Source organism: Colossoma macropomum, unplaced genomic scaffold, assembly GCF_904425465.1.
Source record: "Colossoma macropomum unplaced genomic scaffold, Colossoma_macropomum, whole genome shotgun sequence".
NCBI classification, from domain to species: domain Eukaryota; kingdom Metazoa; phylum Chordata; class Actinopteri; order Characiformes; family Serrasalmidae; genus Colossoma; species Colossoma macropomum.
Genome location: NW_023494795.1, coordinates 15653544 through 15670210, shown reverse-complemented (window position 1 = coordinate 15670210; position 16667 = coordinate 15653544). Strand labels below are relative to the sequence as shown.

At 37.3% G+C, this 16667-nt stretch overlaps 1 protein-coding gene across 4 annotated transcripts in view; it reads left to right on the top strand.

Moving 5' to 3' along the window:
- Positions 1-16667, top strand: part of si:ch211-191a24.3 (tensin-3) — an 85430-nt gene that overhangs the window by 55151 nt on the left and 13612 nt on the right. The window contains exons 21-28 of one of the 4 annotated variants that reach the window (XM_036581616.1): positions 1159-1254; positions 2606-2683; positions 3320-3397; positions 4416-4584; positions 5019-5087; positions 6265-6294; positions 6432-6546; positions 6705-9069. In XM_036581616.1, the coding sequence (XP_036437509.1) occupies positions 1159-1254; positions 2606-2683; positions 3320-3397; positions 4416-4584; positions 5019-5087; positions 6265-6294; positions 6432-6546; positions 6705-6710 (641 nt within the window). In that variant the 3' untranslated portion in view covers positions 6711-9069. Of the gene's footprint in view, positions 1-1158; positions 1255-2605; positions 2684-3319; positions 3398-4415; positions 4585-5018; positions 5088-6264; positions 6295-6431; positions 9070-16667 lie in introns of those variants that run through there. The other 3 variants (XM_036581615.1, XM_036581614.1, XM_036581613.1) reach the window with 3 other exon arrangements.

Genomic DNA, 16667 nt, shown 5'->3' with positions numbered 1-16667 from the left:
AACATTCTCAGCACTGCAGTGACCACCATGTTGGTGGTTGTGCTGGCACAAGTGGATCTCACATAGTGTTATATAGTCCACCAACCAAAATTATCCACCCAACAGTGTCCAGTGACCACTGATGAAGGTCTAGATGACTATTAACACAAACTATGCAGCAACAGATGAGCTACTGTCTCTGACTTTACATCTACAAGGTGGGCCAACAAGGTCGGAGTGTCTAATAGAGTGGACAGTGAGTGAACGCAGTGTTTTAAAAACTCAGGCAGCACTGCCGTGTCTGATCCACTCATACCAGCACAACACACACTAACATGCCACCACCATGTCAGTGTTACTGCAGTGCTGAGAATGATCCACCAGTTGAGCTGATAAAATGGCAGATGCAAGGAGGTGTACTTAATGAAGTGGCTGGTCAGTGTATATGTCACACTTTAGTTGCCTTTTATTGTTACTCTGATGAAATAAATCTGAAATAAACCCTTAGCGATTTGAACATAGTGCTTCTTTTATACAGTGATAGGAAACAGTGCCGATCCATTTTACTGTGCCCAATCTGGAAAATCGCAGATTGAGCAGGTGTGTTTTAGAAAAAAAATGTACATGAAGGTCAGCTGGTGTTTGTTGCCACACAAATGAATGCCATTGTGTGCAGAATAATGAACTGAAGTACTAGAGTGTGTGTGTTTATATCAGAGCAGCTCCTTAGACAGCCTGCCTCATTGAATCTGAGGAAGGAAGCGAAGCACACTCACACACTCACATCCTCATCCTTGTCTACAAGCTCTATAGAGTCGTTTTCGCAAGCTTTATTGGGGAAGGGTGGGGGATTGTGGGAAGAGATTGTATATCTGTTGTAGGGTGTGTACATGTGTGTCTGAGCAAGCAAAACCGCAAATCTTACTATTGAACCATACCACATGCCACACATTATTGTGCCCATATGACCTTTTATTTCAGTGATTTCGCAAAGTACATGTGCTGAGTAGAGGGTGGGGAATACATGCAGCCTTTTGCAATTAAAATAGTTAATAGCCTAGTCACGATGCAAAAAAACCACACGTTTGTAGTGCCAAGATGTTCACCCTGGCACATGTACATTGCTGAACAGCTGGGAATTCTTTTCTAAGTAATGTCATATCCTGTCTCTGTGTGCAGCAGGCGATCTGACCAGTGAGCTTGTGCGGCACTTCCTGATCGAGTGCACACAGAAAGGGGTGAGGCTGAAGGGCTGTCCTAACGAACCCTACTTTGGTACGTGTAAATCATTATTACAATATGAAATTTTGAAATACTAATATCACAGAAGGCTGCAATTTGCAAATAAGCCCAGTCTCAGGTTTTAGTCTTCAATGGATGTGTTTTTAAATCAAGGCATTTATGTAATCCAACAACTGTGAAGACGTTTGGTTAAAATGGGGCAGGCCAATCTTAATCCATAAATATGTATATGAATCAGAATCAGAGTCTGTATTCGCCAAGTACATGGAATTTCTCTGCAGGTGACAACATAAAAATTAATCCAATATAGTAAACATAGAAAAGATATACTATATGCCATGGGCAAGTTTAACAAGTAAAACAAACAAACAAGACACTAAAACATTGTGGCTGCTCTTTAGGGTGCCATGATGCCAGTTAAATATATTACACTGTCAATATATTGAAACTATCATGACAAAAATCATATTATTTATTTTTACAGAATTTAAACATGCCAGTTTCTGTTTTTAATGTGCTGAATTTTCATGATAAATGAACCAATAGAAATGATTCAAAATTACTCAGAAAAAATATTTCTCCTGTAAAATTACCATTTTGGAGATAAAACATTTTGTCCAGACAGCAAAGATACTAATATAGAGCAGTTCTAATACATTGCATTATATTTGTTATTTACTTATTACATGTATTACATATATATTACAATATATTACATTATATTACATATAGAATACCAGTATGCCACACTAATAATACAAGGCATGTTGCATTGCGATCAGTACTCAGGTGAGAGTGAACAAAGATTGGTGGATTGTGGAAGTGTCAGAGTCATGTGGTCTCCCAGGGAATTCTGGGAAATGGAGTTCCTGGGTAAGTCTGAGCCAGAGGGATATGTGACAAAGTGTATATGATTAAATGTATTGTGTTGGCGATATATCATCACATCATCATAAAACCTTGTATCTAGGTTTTTGTCTTTTTTAGAATTTTAACATGCTAGTTGCCATTAACAACGTGTTAATATTTCATTATGAATAGACCAATAAAAATGGATTAAAATTATTTTGAAAATAAATCTTTTCCAGTAACTTCCTCTAAAATTACGTTTCTCCTTTTCTTGTAAAATGACCATATACATACCAGTATATTGCACAGATAATAATTGCAGCCTAAGTCTCCATATCATGCAGACGTAATGCGTTCAGCTGTTCTCAAAGTATTACTTGTACACCACCTCCCTCTAGTGGCCATGTTGTGTCCTTCGTAAATTTGCAGGCATAGTGTTCAGCATCAGTCTTCTTTGAAGGAATTCTGTTCTGCATATATCTCAAGTAAACTTTAAGAAATAACTTATTTGAATTTATTTTTTCTTTGTGTACAGGCAGCCTCACCGCTCTTGTGTGCCAACATTCCATCACACCGCTGGCTTTACCCTGCAAACTAATCATCCCCGCCAGAGGTACTGGCGTGTGTGTGTGTGTGTGTGTGTGTGTGCATGTTAGGACATGACTGATTTTTGTCATGAACGTTTTGTCAGTGATATCAAGGAGAAAAAATGAATAATTAATAAAATAGAAATAAAATCCAGAGATCTTAGTCAAACAGTGTTTTACTGTTATATATAATTCTCAGTTCTTAGTTATTGCACTTCTTAAACTCAAACATAAATCTTAAAACAGGTAAATAACATGAATTCACAATGTTAAGCTCTTGTTTTACTTAACAAAAGTACTTCACATAAAAAGTGCTACTGATGAACTATTTCCACTGAATGTACAGTATAAATTTAAAGCCATAGATCAGGTTAGTATGTCTGTGTACATAAACAGACATATTCTTAGCCAAATGAGTTATTCATCAGGCCCTAGCTCTGTGCATTGTTCATTAATACCATCATTTAATCACATCCTCTCTCTCTCTCTCTCTCTCTCTCTCTCTCTCTCTCTCTCTCTCTCTCCCTCCCTTTCTCCCTTTCTCTCTCTCTCTCTCTCTCTCTCTCTCTCTCTCTCTCTCTCTCCCTTTCTCCCTTTCTCCCTTTCTCTCTCTCTCTCTCTCTCTCTCTCTCTCTCTCTCTCTCTCTCTCTCTCTCTCTCAGACCCTCTGGAAGAGCTTACTGAGACTCAAGCACAGACCTCCACAAACTCAGCAACTGAGCTTCTAAAACAAGGAGCAGGTTTGTGTGATATTTGTGTGTTCTTCTATATCACATGTGTCAGGCTCCAGTCCTCACAGGCCAGAACACTGCAGACTTCAGCACACTGCCTCATTAAATACATCTGATTCAGCTCTTCAGCTAATTAGCAAGGTCAGAGTGTTAGATAAGGGTAAATGCTGATCTTCACACCACGTTTTGGCCTGGAAGGTCCCCAGTTTGACATGCCTATTCTGTATGGATCATTCTGCCAAACTGGTTGAAAGTAAGAGAAAACACATTTTGGACTTTAACAGACTTGGTCTTTAAACTTTATCTGTTTATTTGTACCCTGTATCTTAGTTCTGTATGTTTTATTACAACAAATTATTGAACATTCCATTTTGTCTCTACTAAAACAATCATAATGCCACTGAAACGCTATCAAATGTTTTGGTAGTGACTTTTTTGGTAGTGTGTCAGTGCCACCACACGTCACAATGACAGACGTGGTTATGGTCTCACCAGAGTGAGGTGGCCAGAGTTTTCAGAAACAGTTGCAGCAGTTTCTCAACACCCAGCTGCACGAGCTGAGAGATGACTTGATGACAACAAAACTTAATTCTCATTGGCTGGAAACTCAGCTGACAACCATGTGGACACATAGTGATACTCTTATAAAAATGTTATATCTGATATATTAACACCGTAAGAGCTGCTGCGTCACTGGGGAGCTGCCGGGTAAACTGTCCGGATTGATTCACAGTCTGCTCAGTTTATCTCAAACAAGTTCTTTGTGTTTTTGTAGTGACACGAAAATGTGGGATAGCTTTTTTTTAATAAAGTTTTTAGTTTTAAAAACTAAAATCTATCTATTACTTTTAGATTATTTCATGTAATGTATTTTCTATATTTTTCTGTATTTTTGTTGTAATTAAAAAAAAGATTCTAATTTAAAAAGATTACATTATTGATTCATTGTAAATTTCAAGGTTTTATTCCTTGTCTAAGTGACTGTAATGTGTGTGTGTGTGTGTGTGTGTGTGTGTGTGTATTTCAGCATGTAATGTGTGGTTCCTGGGCAGTGTGGAGTTGGAGTCTTTGACGGGGGTGCAGGCCATACAGAAGGCCACCACAGTGATCCTTGGTCAGAACCCTCCGGCCATCTCCACGATCGTCCACTTTAAAGTGTCTGCACAGGGCATCACACTTACAGACAACCAGAGGAAGTACGTCTTACGTACACACATGCAAACATCGAACCACCAGGGCACACTGCACATTTACAACTTCTTGCAAAACACAAACGCACTCCTGGGTAGAACAGTCTCAGTTTCTTACATCACCAAACCACATACCAGCCATTACACCCAAAACACAGTGTGTGACTCAACATCTGCTTTCACAGCCAGAGATGAATTTCTTTTACACACATTCGCAATGTGTACTCTTACTCAGACAGACATGACCACACCTAGACACATTTAGATTGTGCACCAAAAATACACTTTCACACACCAGGTGCAGGTGGATAGCTTAGGTTTTACACACTCAACTGAGACGGGTTTATGATGTGCATCTTCATAAATACCTGCAGATAACAATTTTAAAGCACTGTGCTTAAAGTGAGTTGCTCAGTACAGTTCATTACATGTGTTCACAGGCTGTTCTTCAGGAGGCACTATGCTGTCAACACAGTCATATTCTGCGCTCTGGACCCCCAAGACAGAAAGTAATTACTACATACACATTTACATCTACACAGACATGGACAAGGAAGTTCAGAAGATTTTGCCTCTGTTAACTCCTGTCACAGATTAACACTTATTCACAGCACTGAAAATACCATTAGATAAGATAAGATAATCCTTTATTAGTTCCACAATGGGGAAATTCTCAGTGTTAATAAAGCACTGAATCTTTTCAAGAAAATTTCATAGTGCATACTAGAGGTTGCCAATAAGACAAAAATAGAAAACCAAGACATTTTCATGATGCATATTATGTATGACAGCATATAGTTTTTTCTGTTGTGATAAGTTGGAACAGACAATAAAGAACCAGCAGTTCCACAAAAAAAGCTATTTAACGCTACGAAAACAATGGTTTTTATTCAATGCAGTTCACTTACTGTGGTGCACTAAAACCAATTCATAATATATCCACAATATACTCAGAAAGGCATATTGTGATGTAAATTATAATGATAACAATAAAATATGGTCATATTTCCCATCCCTATTGCATGCTATGGCTATTTGTTATCAACATCCAAACGTAATGATGGCAGTAAGGGGTACAAATAGATTCATGTTATTGTCATGTTATTGTCAAGAAAACAGGATATAGGTGAGGCCCAAATTGAATTAGAAATAGCTGATTGTTCATGAATGGGTAACTTCACAGCTTTGTATAATGAAGATGGGGGTTAAAATCCCCATTTGGGCAGTCAAGCTAGTATTTTAGGCTATCTTGAGAAAAACTAGGGTTGCCTGCCCCCAAAATGTCAGTGCACAGGCCTTGCGGTCAATGATGACTGACAGTTGGAAAAAAGTCAATATATTGTTTGCTTTAAAATAACATAATCCTCCATGAAGCTCTATAATGTTCATATATTTACTGCAGTCATTCTGACAGTGGCGATGTGACAGGGAGAAGTGAGAGGAAACCACAGAAAGCATAATGGTTCGATTAGTCAGTTAATCCGTTTACAGTCAAACCGTTAACCAAATATAGAGACAGGCATTTTTTGCAGCTCTAAATGCCAAGTTTTTTTCTTATGCAGCTGTGTAATTAAATTCATCTGGCTAAGTGAACAAGTGGAAGAAAACCTGCTCCTACACATATAACTGAAGCACATGTACTGGTGCACTTTTTCAAGCCTTATTTCTCTAATGCTTTATTCACAGATGGATGAGAGACGGTTGCTTGGCTGCAAAGTAAGTTTGAACCAGTCTTGCTCCTGCTTTCGCAACCTCTTTACCTCTCTGTCTTTTTGTAGTGCTGTTTTGTCATCTAACTAATCATAGTGCGTTCTTTTCCTCACTGATTTGCATGTTTTTGTGTGTGAACGCAGGATCTTTGGCTTTGTGGCTAGGAAGAGTGGTAGCAGCACAGAGAACGTGTGTCACCTGTTTGCAGAACATGACCCCGAGCAGCCTGCCAGTGCTATCGTCAACTTCGTCTCCAAGGTGATGATTGGCTCTCAGAAGGCCAAGTAGAACCATGCCTACAATCAGCCACTCCCAGCACCATGGTTGGCTGATTTCACATTCCCCATATTTAATAGTCTCTCACACATTGCACTCTGAATCCAAAACCACATGGTATATTTTTTCTACACCCCTAGAAATGAAGCTGCCGATGAAGCGATGAAGAAGTAGAAGAAACATTTTGGTTCCCTGTAGGAACTTTCCCTTCAGTGAATCACTTTTTAAAGGAATACCCTCATGTTTTTCAGCCCTAATCTCTATCTGCTGCATCTCTAGCATGTGATCACTCAGATAATTTAGACGTTTTTCCCTGTACTTAGTAAAATAGCAAAAAACCTGTTGACTGAAAGCACACTGCCCATCGGCTTTTATTATAAGTGTATTTTGAGTCAGTTGGTTTTCTATTCTTTTACTAAGTTCAGCAAACTATAATTGTCCATGGTAATACTTGATGTTATAGATGTGGAAATAGAGATTAGGTTAAAAAGCCATCTTTTGAAAGCTTCTTTAGGGAACTAAAGTTTGCTAAAAAAAAGAATTCGTTTGGCATCTTAATGTTTTAGAGGCTTCTAAAGACTGTTAATGACACTGCCAGTGTGGGCTTTTGATGAGTAAAATGAGTTTAATGAGTATAAAACTTTGTTAACTTACACTGTTAAAAATTAAAAGTCAAGTTGGAATTTTAAGTCAACCTTCTCCACAGCGTTATTTATTTTTCTTAATTTAGTTCTCCTTACAGCCATTTTTTACTGATTCTAAGTTAGGTCTACAAAATACAGATTAAATTGAGCAAATTAAAAAAAACAGTTAATGTGGTGGATTTGCTTAAATTTTTATGTTGAATTTTTACTCAGTTCTTATCCCCCAATTTATTCATTTAAGCAATTCCCTCCCACAGTCTAAAACTGCCCCTAACACACATTTAAAAAAACAATTGTGCAGAATGTTGACTTAAATTTTTTAGCTGACCGACCTTTAGTTTTTCTAGGGTAGCGTTCATAGTGCTACCAGCTGCTTTGTGTTCCTACACAACTAGACCAATAGAGGGAGTCCCAGTGTCTCTGCTTAAAATAACTTTAAATTACTGGCTGTGACCGTTGCAAAAAGAGGTCGGCAGCACCATGTGATCTAAATGCCAGAGCTGCAGTCTGCCCTGTGCCAAGTCGGCAAGTTGTGTGAGAACGCTTTCCCAAGCCACTTTCTAGTAAGCCTCAATTTGAAAGTCTTTTGTTAAATCCAAACAGCTTACAGCACCATTTAGCTCTCCAGTGCCTCCTCAGTCACTTCATGTTTCTAAGACTCAGTGAAACTGCGCTGCATCCTCGAATTTACTAGAACTGGGTTCAGACATGTAGTTGGTAATGTTGGAGAAATCTGACTGAATGCCTAATTTTGCTCAGCGAAATGCAAGCAAACCTGATTAGCATGTGTATAGAGCAAATTTCTTGGTTATGACGGTCCATAAAAGTTTTGCAGAGCAAGTCAAAGCAAATACTGACCAAAAGAACTCAATGGCTGAACTGTTTAAACATGAGGATAATAAGGGCTACACTCAGCACAAGCCATATTTATTATATACACAGATACTATCCTACTTTTAAAAATCCATTCCTACTTTTTTGTTTTCCTCATCGTAGACCAATGACCAGTTGTGTTAGTAGGCCTTATATTAAAGAACAAATTAAATATGTTGTCATGTCTAATGCACATTTAGCAATTTCTTTGAGCGAAGAGAAATCTGTCATGCCTATGGTTAAATAAACATGTAAGATTTTAAGTGTTGAAAAACATTCTTTTCTTTTGCATAAAATAAATGACATATTTTACCATTAACTGCATCTAAACTGTTATATAGTTTTATTTTTTTATGTTGTGCTCAGCAGTAAGTGGTGGCATTTACAATAAACTGTATTTGTTTTTCTGTTGTGTTCTAGCTTATATTTTGTGTATACCCCTTTCATATTCATTGATTTATGTTTAATCTGACAGTAGAGAAAAGTCTGGTTTGATTATTCAGTTGTGTAAACCTGTAAATTATATATCCGTGTTGACAAGAGAAAAAACCTGGATATTATTTTAAAGCCAAATCTCCCCCATGTTAATGCAGTGTACAGTAATGATGCTAGTACATTGTAGTTATCTACAGACTTCAGTATTTGCTGTGTATATAGTATACAAGCTGTTAGATACAAACAGGACGTTTAAACAGTTCATACCGTATATATTTATTCTGTAAATAGACTTTAAAAGTTACAGTAGATCCTAAACTTAGCGTGTTTTAACACATCAGATATGGAATTTACTAACTCTTTTTTTTCTTCACGTACGAAGGAATGACAAATACATTTTATTGTCTCTTTGTGTTGTTATGTTGAGGTAAAAATCTCTCTGTATCACTTTCTGTATATTACTAAACTCTCCTATAACTCATTTATTTTGTAAATTACAGTTGTATATACTACATCCTACATGCTCACAATAAAATAAAAGCAAATTCTCATATCTGTTGTTATTCGGCAATATGTGAAGACTGGCGTGTTTCTGTCAAAACCAGCAGGTGGCAATAGTTAACAGAGGGAGAGATAGAGAGAAAGAGAGGCAGAGATTTGCTCATTGAAAACTTCTAAATTAAATGGGATGTTGATAACTGAAGTATATTTAATTTATGATGATAAATACTGTGGCTTCAGAGAGGGCAACGAAGGAGTACATACTTATGAGTGTGATAGCCAATAGATGTGCTTTATTAATCATTATCACTATTAATACACCTCTAGCCAAATTGTGTGTGTGTGTGGTGTCTCTATGTACACACGTGTGTGTTTTATACATCTTCAGACCAAAAATGTTCTGAATTTATAGAAAAAACAAAGCAAAACAGGAATAACCAACAACATCAGCACCAATAGTTAGATTCTGACTTTATAATGTGTTTTTTACTAAAGCTACATGGTTCATTTTTTTAAAACGTAATGAAACCATCTACTGGTTACTAAGGTTAAGATTAGGTTTAGAGTAGGGGTGCTCAATCCTGGTCCTGGTGATCTAGCACAGAGTTTAACTCCAACCCTAATCTAACACACCTGATCCTGGGAGTGAAGGCCTTCAGGGGCATCTGAATATTAGAGCCAGGTGTGTTGGATCTGAACTCCCCAGGGTGGTAGATCTCCAGGACCAGAATTGGGCATGTCTGGTTTAGAACATTCATGTTACATGTAGGTTGTTACATTATACATGTGGGATATAAGCCCACCTGAGATGAGTAGATTAGCTTAAATAGCATCAAGTAAAAGCATTGTTACCATTGTGAAATAATGTTCTTTTAGAAGTACAAGTACCTTTCCAAACAACAACTTGAGTCAAAGTACAAAAGTTGTAGGTCAGAGGTCAGAGATTCATCGCAAAGCAGTACAGATTCAATTACCAACATAACATCATGGAATAAAACACAAAAAAATGTATGTGTGTAAAAAGTAGATTACTTTCCACACAAATATACTTGATTGGAAGTGAAAGTATTATCGTTTGAAAATACTCAGCAAAGTATAAATATGTCAAATTTTTACTTAAGTGCATGTAACCTCATATTTCCATAACTTTACAGCAGAAAGAGAACCTTCTTAACTTACAATGGAAGTCAGTGTAAAAGGTTGTTTTTTGTTTTGTTTTAATTTTGGACCATTTCTAATAATCTGTTTATCATTAAATTAAAACAATGTTTTAAATTATGCAAAATAAATAAATAAATAAATAAAAATGGAGAAGATATAGACTGTCATTCAGAGTGATTTGATGTGAAGCACTTGATTCTAGAGGAACTTACCGAGTTCATAGTGATAGTGATGGGAACCAGACAGCTGAAGAGTTTAACGCCTCCAAAAGCTCCCTCCCAGAAAGGTACATATGAGACGGTTATGAATATACTGCCTTATGTCTGAGAGGTTGTTTTATTGTATTTAGAGATAAGCCTTTAACCTAAAACATACTTTTAAAATATCTAAAATGCATGCAAAGTGGGGATGTGCACGCAGGGTGTTGTACAACAAAATAGATCTCAAAGAATTTTTTTTTCAGATTTATCACCATTTTATCATTATCGGCATATACATTATTTACATTTAAAAACGACTCCTGGTTCCTATCACCACCATTAAAGTAAAGAAATCCAAGTCGTTTTTTTCTGCTTTAATTAACCATTCCGCATCATAACACTCTGAATGTCTTTATTTACATGCTGCAGAAATTTAAAATTTAGAAAAATTGGTGGAATTCCCCTTCCCCTAAGTCTGTTGAGGAGAACTGCCAGTGAGCTAGCATTCTTCACTCTCACACACATACACTGTCTGTCTTTGTGTATTCACTGCTTCCTGCCACCTCATTGCGAGTGGCAGCATGCTTGATTAAGAGATTGATTCACGATCAGGGGTGTTTGATGACTAAGGTCATGTGGGAATGAAGTGTGTCTGTACAGTGTGGAGGTGTATGAATGTATGTGATTGTGTTTGAGCGCGTGTGTGTATTTGGACGGCTGCCCGGCTGGCATTCCTCTTCTACAGACTCATAGTCATGGAGAAGTATGAGCTCAGGCAGGAGCTCAGGGGTAACAAATTACATTTACTCACTACACTGTGTGTGCACTTAGCACTGGGTGAGTGTTGCCGACAGAAAGGTGATTATATTTGCCTCTGGTATGTGTTGAATTCTGGTAGGTAATGTTCAGTATATGCAGTGGAATCTCACTATTGCAATTTGGTAAGAATTCACGGTAACACTTTACTGAAAGGCAGCATTTGTAAGGCTACATGGCACCTACATAGGCCTTTCATAACAAACGGCAAATGGCAAACCTCTATAAACACTTAAAAGTTCATTCCAACATGCTTCAGTTCTCATAGAGGTTGCTTTTGTCAATTTTGCTGTCATTTCAGGCAAACATTATAGCAACTGACAATTGTTGGAATAAACCTCAATATAGGTTTATGTCATGTGTTATGAAAGACTTATATAGGTGTTACGCAGCCTTATGAATGGTATGGATGGTCAATTTAGATGTGGGAGCAGGTTTAGCTGTTGTTGGTTTACTTTCTATATAATTAGATATTAATATAATAATATAATATAGATATTTAATATAATAAGCCTTGTTCATTATAATTTTCTGTGAGATCAGATTGGTATGTTCACATACAATCTTAAAAATAAAGGTGACAAAATTGGCTCTTTTCTATTGAGGAACCACTTTTTGTTTCCTAAAGAACCTTTCAACTGACTGGTTTAAAGAAACCATCCATTAGTTCTTTAGGGAACCGAATATGGTTCTTTTATGTATTTTGTCTACCATATACAAAAGTGTTCGTACTTTGGGTTCCTTAAAAAACCTTTCAGTTGGCTGGATTTAACTAGATTTTAAAAGAACCTTCCACTAAAAGGTTCTTTAGGGAACCAAAAGTGATTTTTCTATTTTTCTCATTACTCCTTTTGACACATTTATTTTTAAGTGAATGTCTACTAACAAGACTCTTATTGGGTTCCCTAAATAACCTGTCACTTAACTGAATTCAACTGACTGTTTTTATATAACCATCCATTAAGGATTCTTTAGGAAGTCAAATGTTTTTTTTCTATGCCGTCGTTCCAAAGAACAATTATAAGAGTACACATCCACAATATACCAAAGTGATCCCACTTTGAGTTCCTTGAAGAACCTTTCAATTGGCTGGATTCAAGTTTTAAAAGAACCATCCACTGAAAAGAGATTTGATTTTACTCTGGCATTACTCCAAAGAACACTGATGCCTGTATTTTGGCACTTTGGGTTCCCTAAAGAACCTTTCATTTGACTAGTTTCAACTGAGATTTTAAATAAAAATCTATTGAAAGGTTTTTAGGGAACAAAAATGCAGCACTTCAGCAAAGACCCTTTTTGACACCTTTTATTTTTAAGAACATATGTCTGCAATATACCAACCTGATCACAATCTGGTCAATCAAACAGTTTTGGTGCCCTAAAGAACGTTTCAATGCTGTGGTTTCAAAGAATCATCAAAAGAAAGATTCTTTTGGGAACCAAAAGTGATGCTAATGCGTCTTTCATACTGCTATTCACATGATAACTATATTGTGATTAAATTAATATATACATGCACTATTAAAACACTGAGCTGCCAGAAAGGTCCCAAAAGTGGTTCTTCTATGGATTTATCCCAAGGAACCCTTGTTGGCACCTTTATTTAAAAAGTGTTTGTGGATATTGATGTAGCAGTATGGTGGAGCCATTGAGGAGGATGTGTGTGTTGCGATTGGGTGTATTGTAATGGTGTGCATGCAGTTAGTATGTGTACGTGAGGTTTGGGGGTTGGTACATGTACGTGATGTTTGGGGGCTGGTGGTCTGTATATGTAGCTTTAAAGAATAAACATGAGTTTTGATGGAAATGTGGGCTTGAGGGGGGTGTATGTATATGTAAAATGTCTGAGGAGGGTGCATGTTAAGCTGGAGTGTATGCGTGAAGTATGGGGGTTGGTGTTTATGTGGAGGAGCCAAGTTGTGGTGCCTACGTGATGTTTGGGGGCTGGTTTGTGTTGGTTAAGGGTGCTTTGTCATGTTCTATATTGAATCATTAAGGAAATTGAGAAATCAAAACATTGCACTGGATTGTATTACCTTCCTCATAGCGTTTCGAATACGCCTTCATTTGTTCACACTTGCCAATATATACACATAAAAATGTGAAGATCTTGTTGCGTACGCTATTAACTGTTAATCACTCCTGTCCACCCACACACACTTCTTTGTCGGGTCATAGCATACCCCAGTCGTGTGTGTGTGTGTGTGTGTGTGTGAAACAGAGAGAGAAAGTGAAAGAGGGGTTTGGAGGGATGACCTCATCAGGAAAGGAAACTTTCCCACAGTCTCCACACAAAAGCCTGCTGTCAAAAGGTGAACAGAGAGAGAAAGAAAAGAAATTTAACACACCAGATGAAGAAGAAAAAAAAAACACACTCCCCTAATCTCAACACACAGCCACTCTCAAAAAGGCATTTCAACCCAAATATTTAATGATGAATAAAATAGCAGATACTATATAAAAGGACTGTTGAAAAGATGCTGACTAGCCATTCTTTCCTTTTTTTTGCCAAGTCATCACTGGCCATTCTGGCTATTTATCAAGTAAAGCTAAATAGTTGCTTAATGGCTACGAGTGTTTCTGTCTCTGCGCCAAGAGAGTGGATTCTCTTAAAGCAGTCTGACACTTTTATCTCTTTATCTTGGCACAGTGAGCTCTGGCTGAGCTCTTAGTCCTGATGGCGGCTGAACTGTTTATGATTTGATGATGAGCTTAGGCACATGGCGTTCATACATAGTGATAATTGCTAACAGAGCCAGAATGCTGCACTTCTGCAGCTGCGGAATAATATGAAAATAAAACTGTTTTGATAAGGGTAGTGAGTGGTCAGCCTGGGTTCATGGTTTCAGAACTAGCCCAAATGCTCTTCATAGCCAGAAAGGAGATGGAATGTAGATTGGAGACTAGCTTGCTAGCCTGTGAAAGTTGAATGGCCATTAGCACTTCATTGAGGTGAAGTATTGTGGAATTTCTGTGTGATTTTGACCTGCTTTATGTCGTTCCTCCGAAGAAACCCAGCAATGACCGCTGTTGCGCTTCTAAGTTGCAGGTTTTTTATAAGCTTTCTTCTTAGCTTGTACTTCAGGGTCTGGGCGATTAATTCTTTGGTGTATTAGAAGAACAGCTTGGTGAAAAATCTAATTAAGATTTAAGTTTTCCACTGATCCCAACTATAGTTTGATCTAGATATGGTGCCCTACATTTGCATCTTGAGTTTTGTGCTCACTGTTAAAAATGAGAGGTCAGCTCAGCTCAAAATGATACAGTAACTGATTACATGTTTTTTCTTGAGTTGACTCAACTCAAGGACACATGAGTTCACACAACTCAAACTTCTTAGTTGAGTCAAAACTTGTTTTTTATACTCAACTTCTCCACTAGCCAGAACTCTTTCCATCACACAACGCTGCTAGACATTTTTCCTTATGGGTACACACTTACGGATGACTATGGCATTGTCTACAAATGTTTAATACACTGGAGAAAATATTTGTTGTTTTAACTTAAAGCATGGCATCGTCTCATGTGGTGCAACTGTCTAATAATTCATCCCAACATCAGGAGTTTTTGAGTTTGAATCCCAGCCATACCATAGCTGTCCATATCCAGAAGAAAAAGAGAAAACTATGCCACATGGGACTGTGTGAAGTGCCAGCTAGTGGAGAAACTAAAAGTAAAAAAAATGCAAATTCAGTTTTGTTTATCTAACTGAGATGCAGACCTAGAAACAGTAGCTGGGAGAATTTTTTGACTCAACTAAGAAGTTTGAGTTGTGTGAACTCTGGTGTCCCCAAGTTGAGTCAACTCAAGAAAAACCATGTAATCAGTTACTATATCATTTTAAGTTGAGCAGACTTGTCATTTTTACAGTGCTGGTGTTCTGAGGCTAGGTAATAAATAACCTAAATGTAAATGTGTCTATGCCTAAATCATCATAAAGTTGTGTCAAACCATATTAAGTTGCTAAGTAACCTCAAATTATTTGCTAATGTGATTTCTAGCACCTTAGGAATTCCCTTATGAAAAAAGAACGATAGTAATACTACAGTAACTTCTACAAGATTATTATAAGAATCTCACAACAAATTCAAATATTTGCTATAATCTAGGATGCTAATCAAGTATTACAAATCACTGTAAGGCAGAACTACAGAAATATTATACAGATATAAAGAGATATAGAATGTTGTAGAAGTGTTAGACAGCATAGAATGCATAGAATGTTTCTTATAGTACTAATTTGTCTTTCTCTGCAAGAGGTGACCTGCAAAATGGAGATAGGTACACTGCATAGATAGATACGTTAGTAGCAGCCATCACATAGCCTGAATTCTGTCACTTTCACAGATAGCACTCACTATGTCATATCCGTCATCCGTGTTAGTTACATTACCCTCGTAGTTTCATTGTAAAACTAAAGAAGTAAACTTCAGGCATTAAACATGTCTTGGCTGATGAAGTACATTAGGGGAAATGGGAGAACCGTGTTAATGAGATTTTTCGCCAAAGCGTTCTTTTAATGACCCAAGAACTGTCAATTCGTCTATGATATCCAATACACAGCACGCATAGCAGTTATTATAGTGAGAATCTCTGTATTACATTTAGGCAATGGTGTAAATACTCAGTAGGCAGGGGGGCAACTGCACTTAGGTTCATGGTGCAAGGGACCCTTAAAACAATTAGGACCCTCATATGGATACTGAAAATATTGCACACCCTTTCCAATCTCTTAACAACACACCTCACCAGTTAGCTTCTATCAACACTACACACTCAGCCCTGACGTCCGTTTATCCCCTCTTATTCATAATCCACCTCATCCATGACACTGTTTGTAAATGGATCCTCCACAACCTGCAACATAATATATTCATTATCATCTTAGAATCTCAAACAGGAAGTGTAATGTAAATATTTGGGTTAATGTAAGATGTTGGGGGTGGAGTGGTGTGTCTTGAGAGCATCAACTTGGGTAAAGACAGGACAATAGCCAGTACACAAGCAAGATAAATTATGATTTTTCATTATTTTAAAATAGTTTTAAATGGAGGACCCATTATTTTTTAAGATCCTATGTATACAATTGCTTTAAAGGCCTAAAGCTAGAGTTTAATATGTTCTTTGCTGTGTTTTGCATATTCCATAGTGCAGCAATGAATCTTTCAGCCTCATCAGTTTGACAGAAGTCATGGTTTTATATTGGTTTCATGATTTCGTTTATCAATGTTCTCTCACTACCGTACCCAGCATGCATTACACAAGTAAGTACAACCATGGAGAATCCCAGTGGTGTCAACCAATTCACACAGCTAGCCTAGCTACTGACCTATAAAAACAAAACTAGCATTAGTGCAACTCTTGCCATGGCAGTCCAACAAGACCATTAAGAAAACAGTGATTTTGTCTTTATTTAGCTTAAAATAGATGCCAGAAAAAATGTAAGCTTTCAGCCACAAAAAAGAAGCCAAAC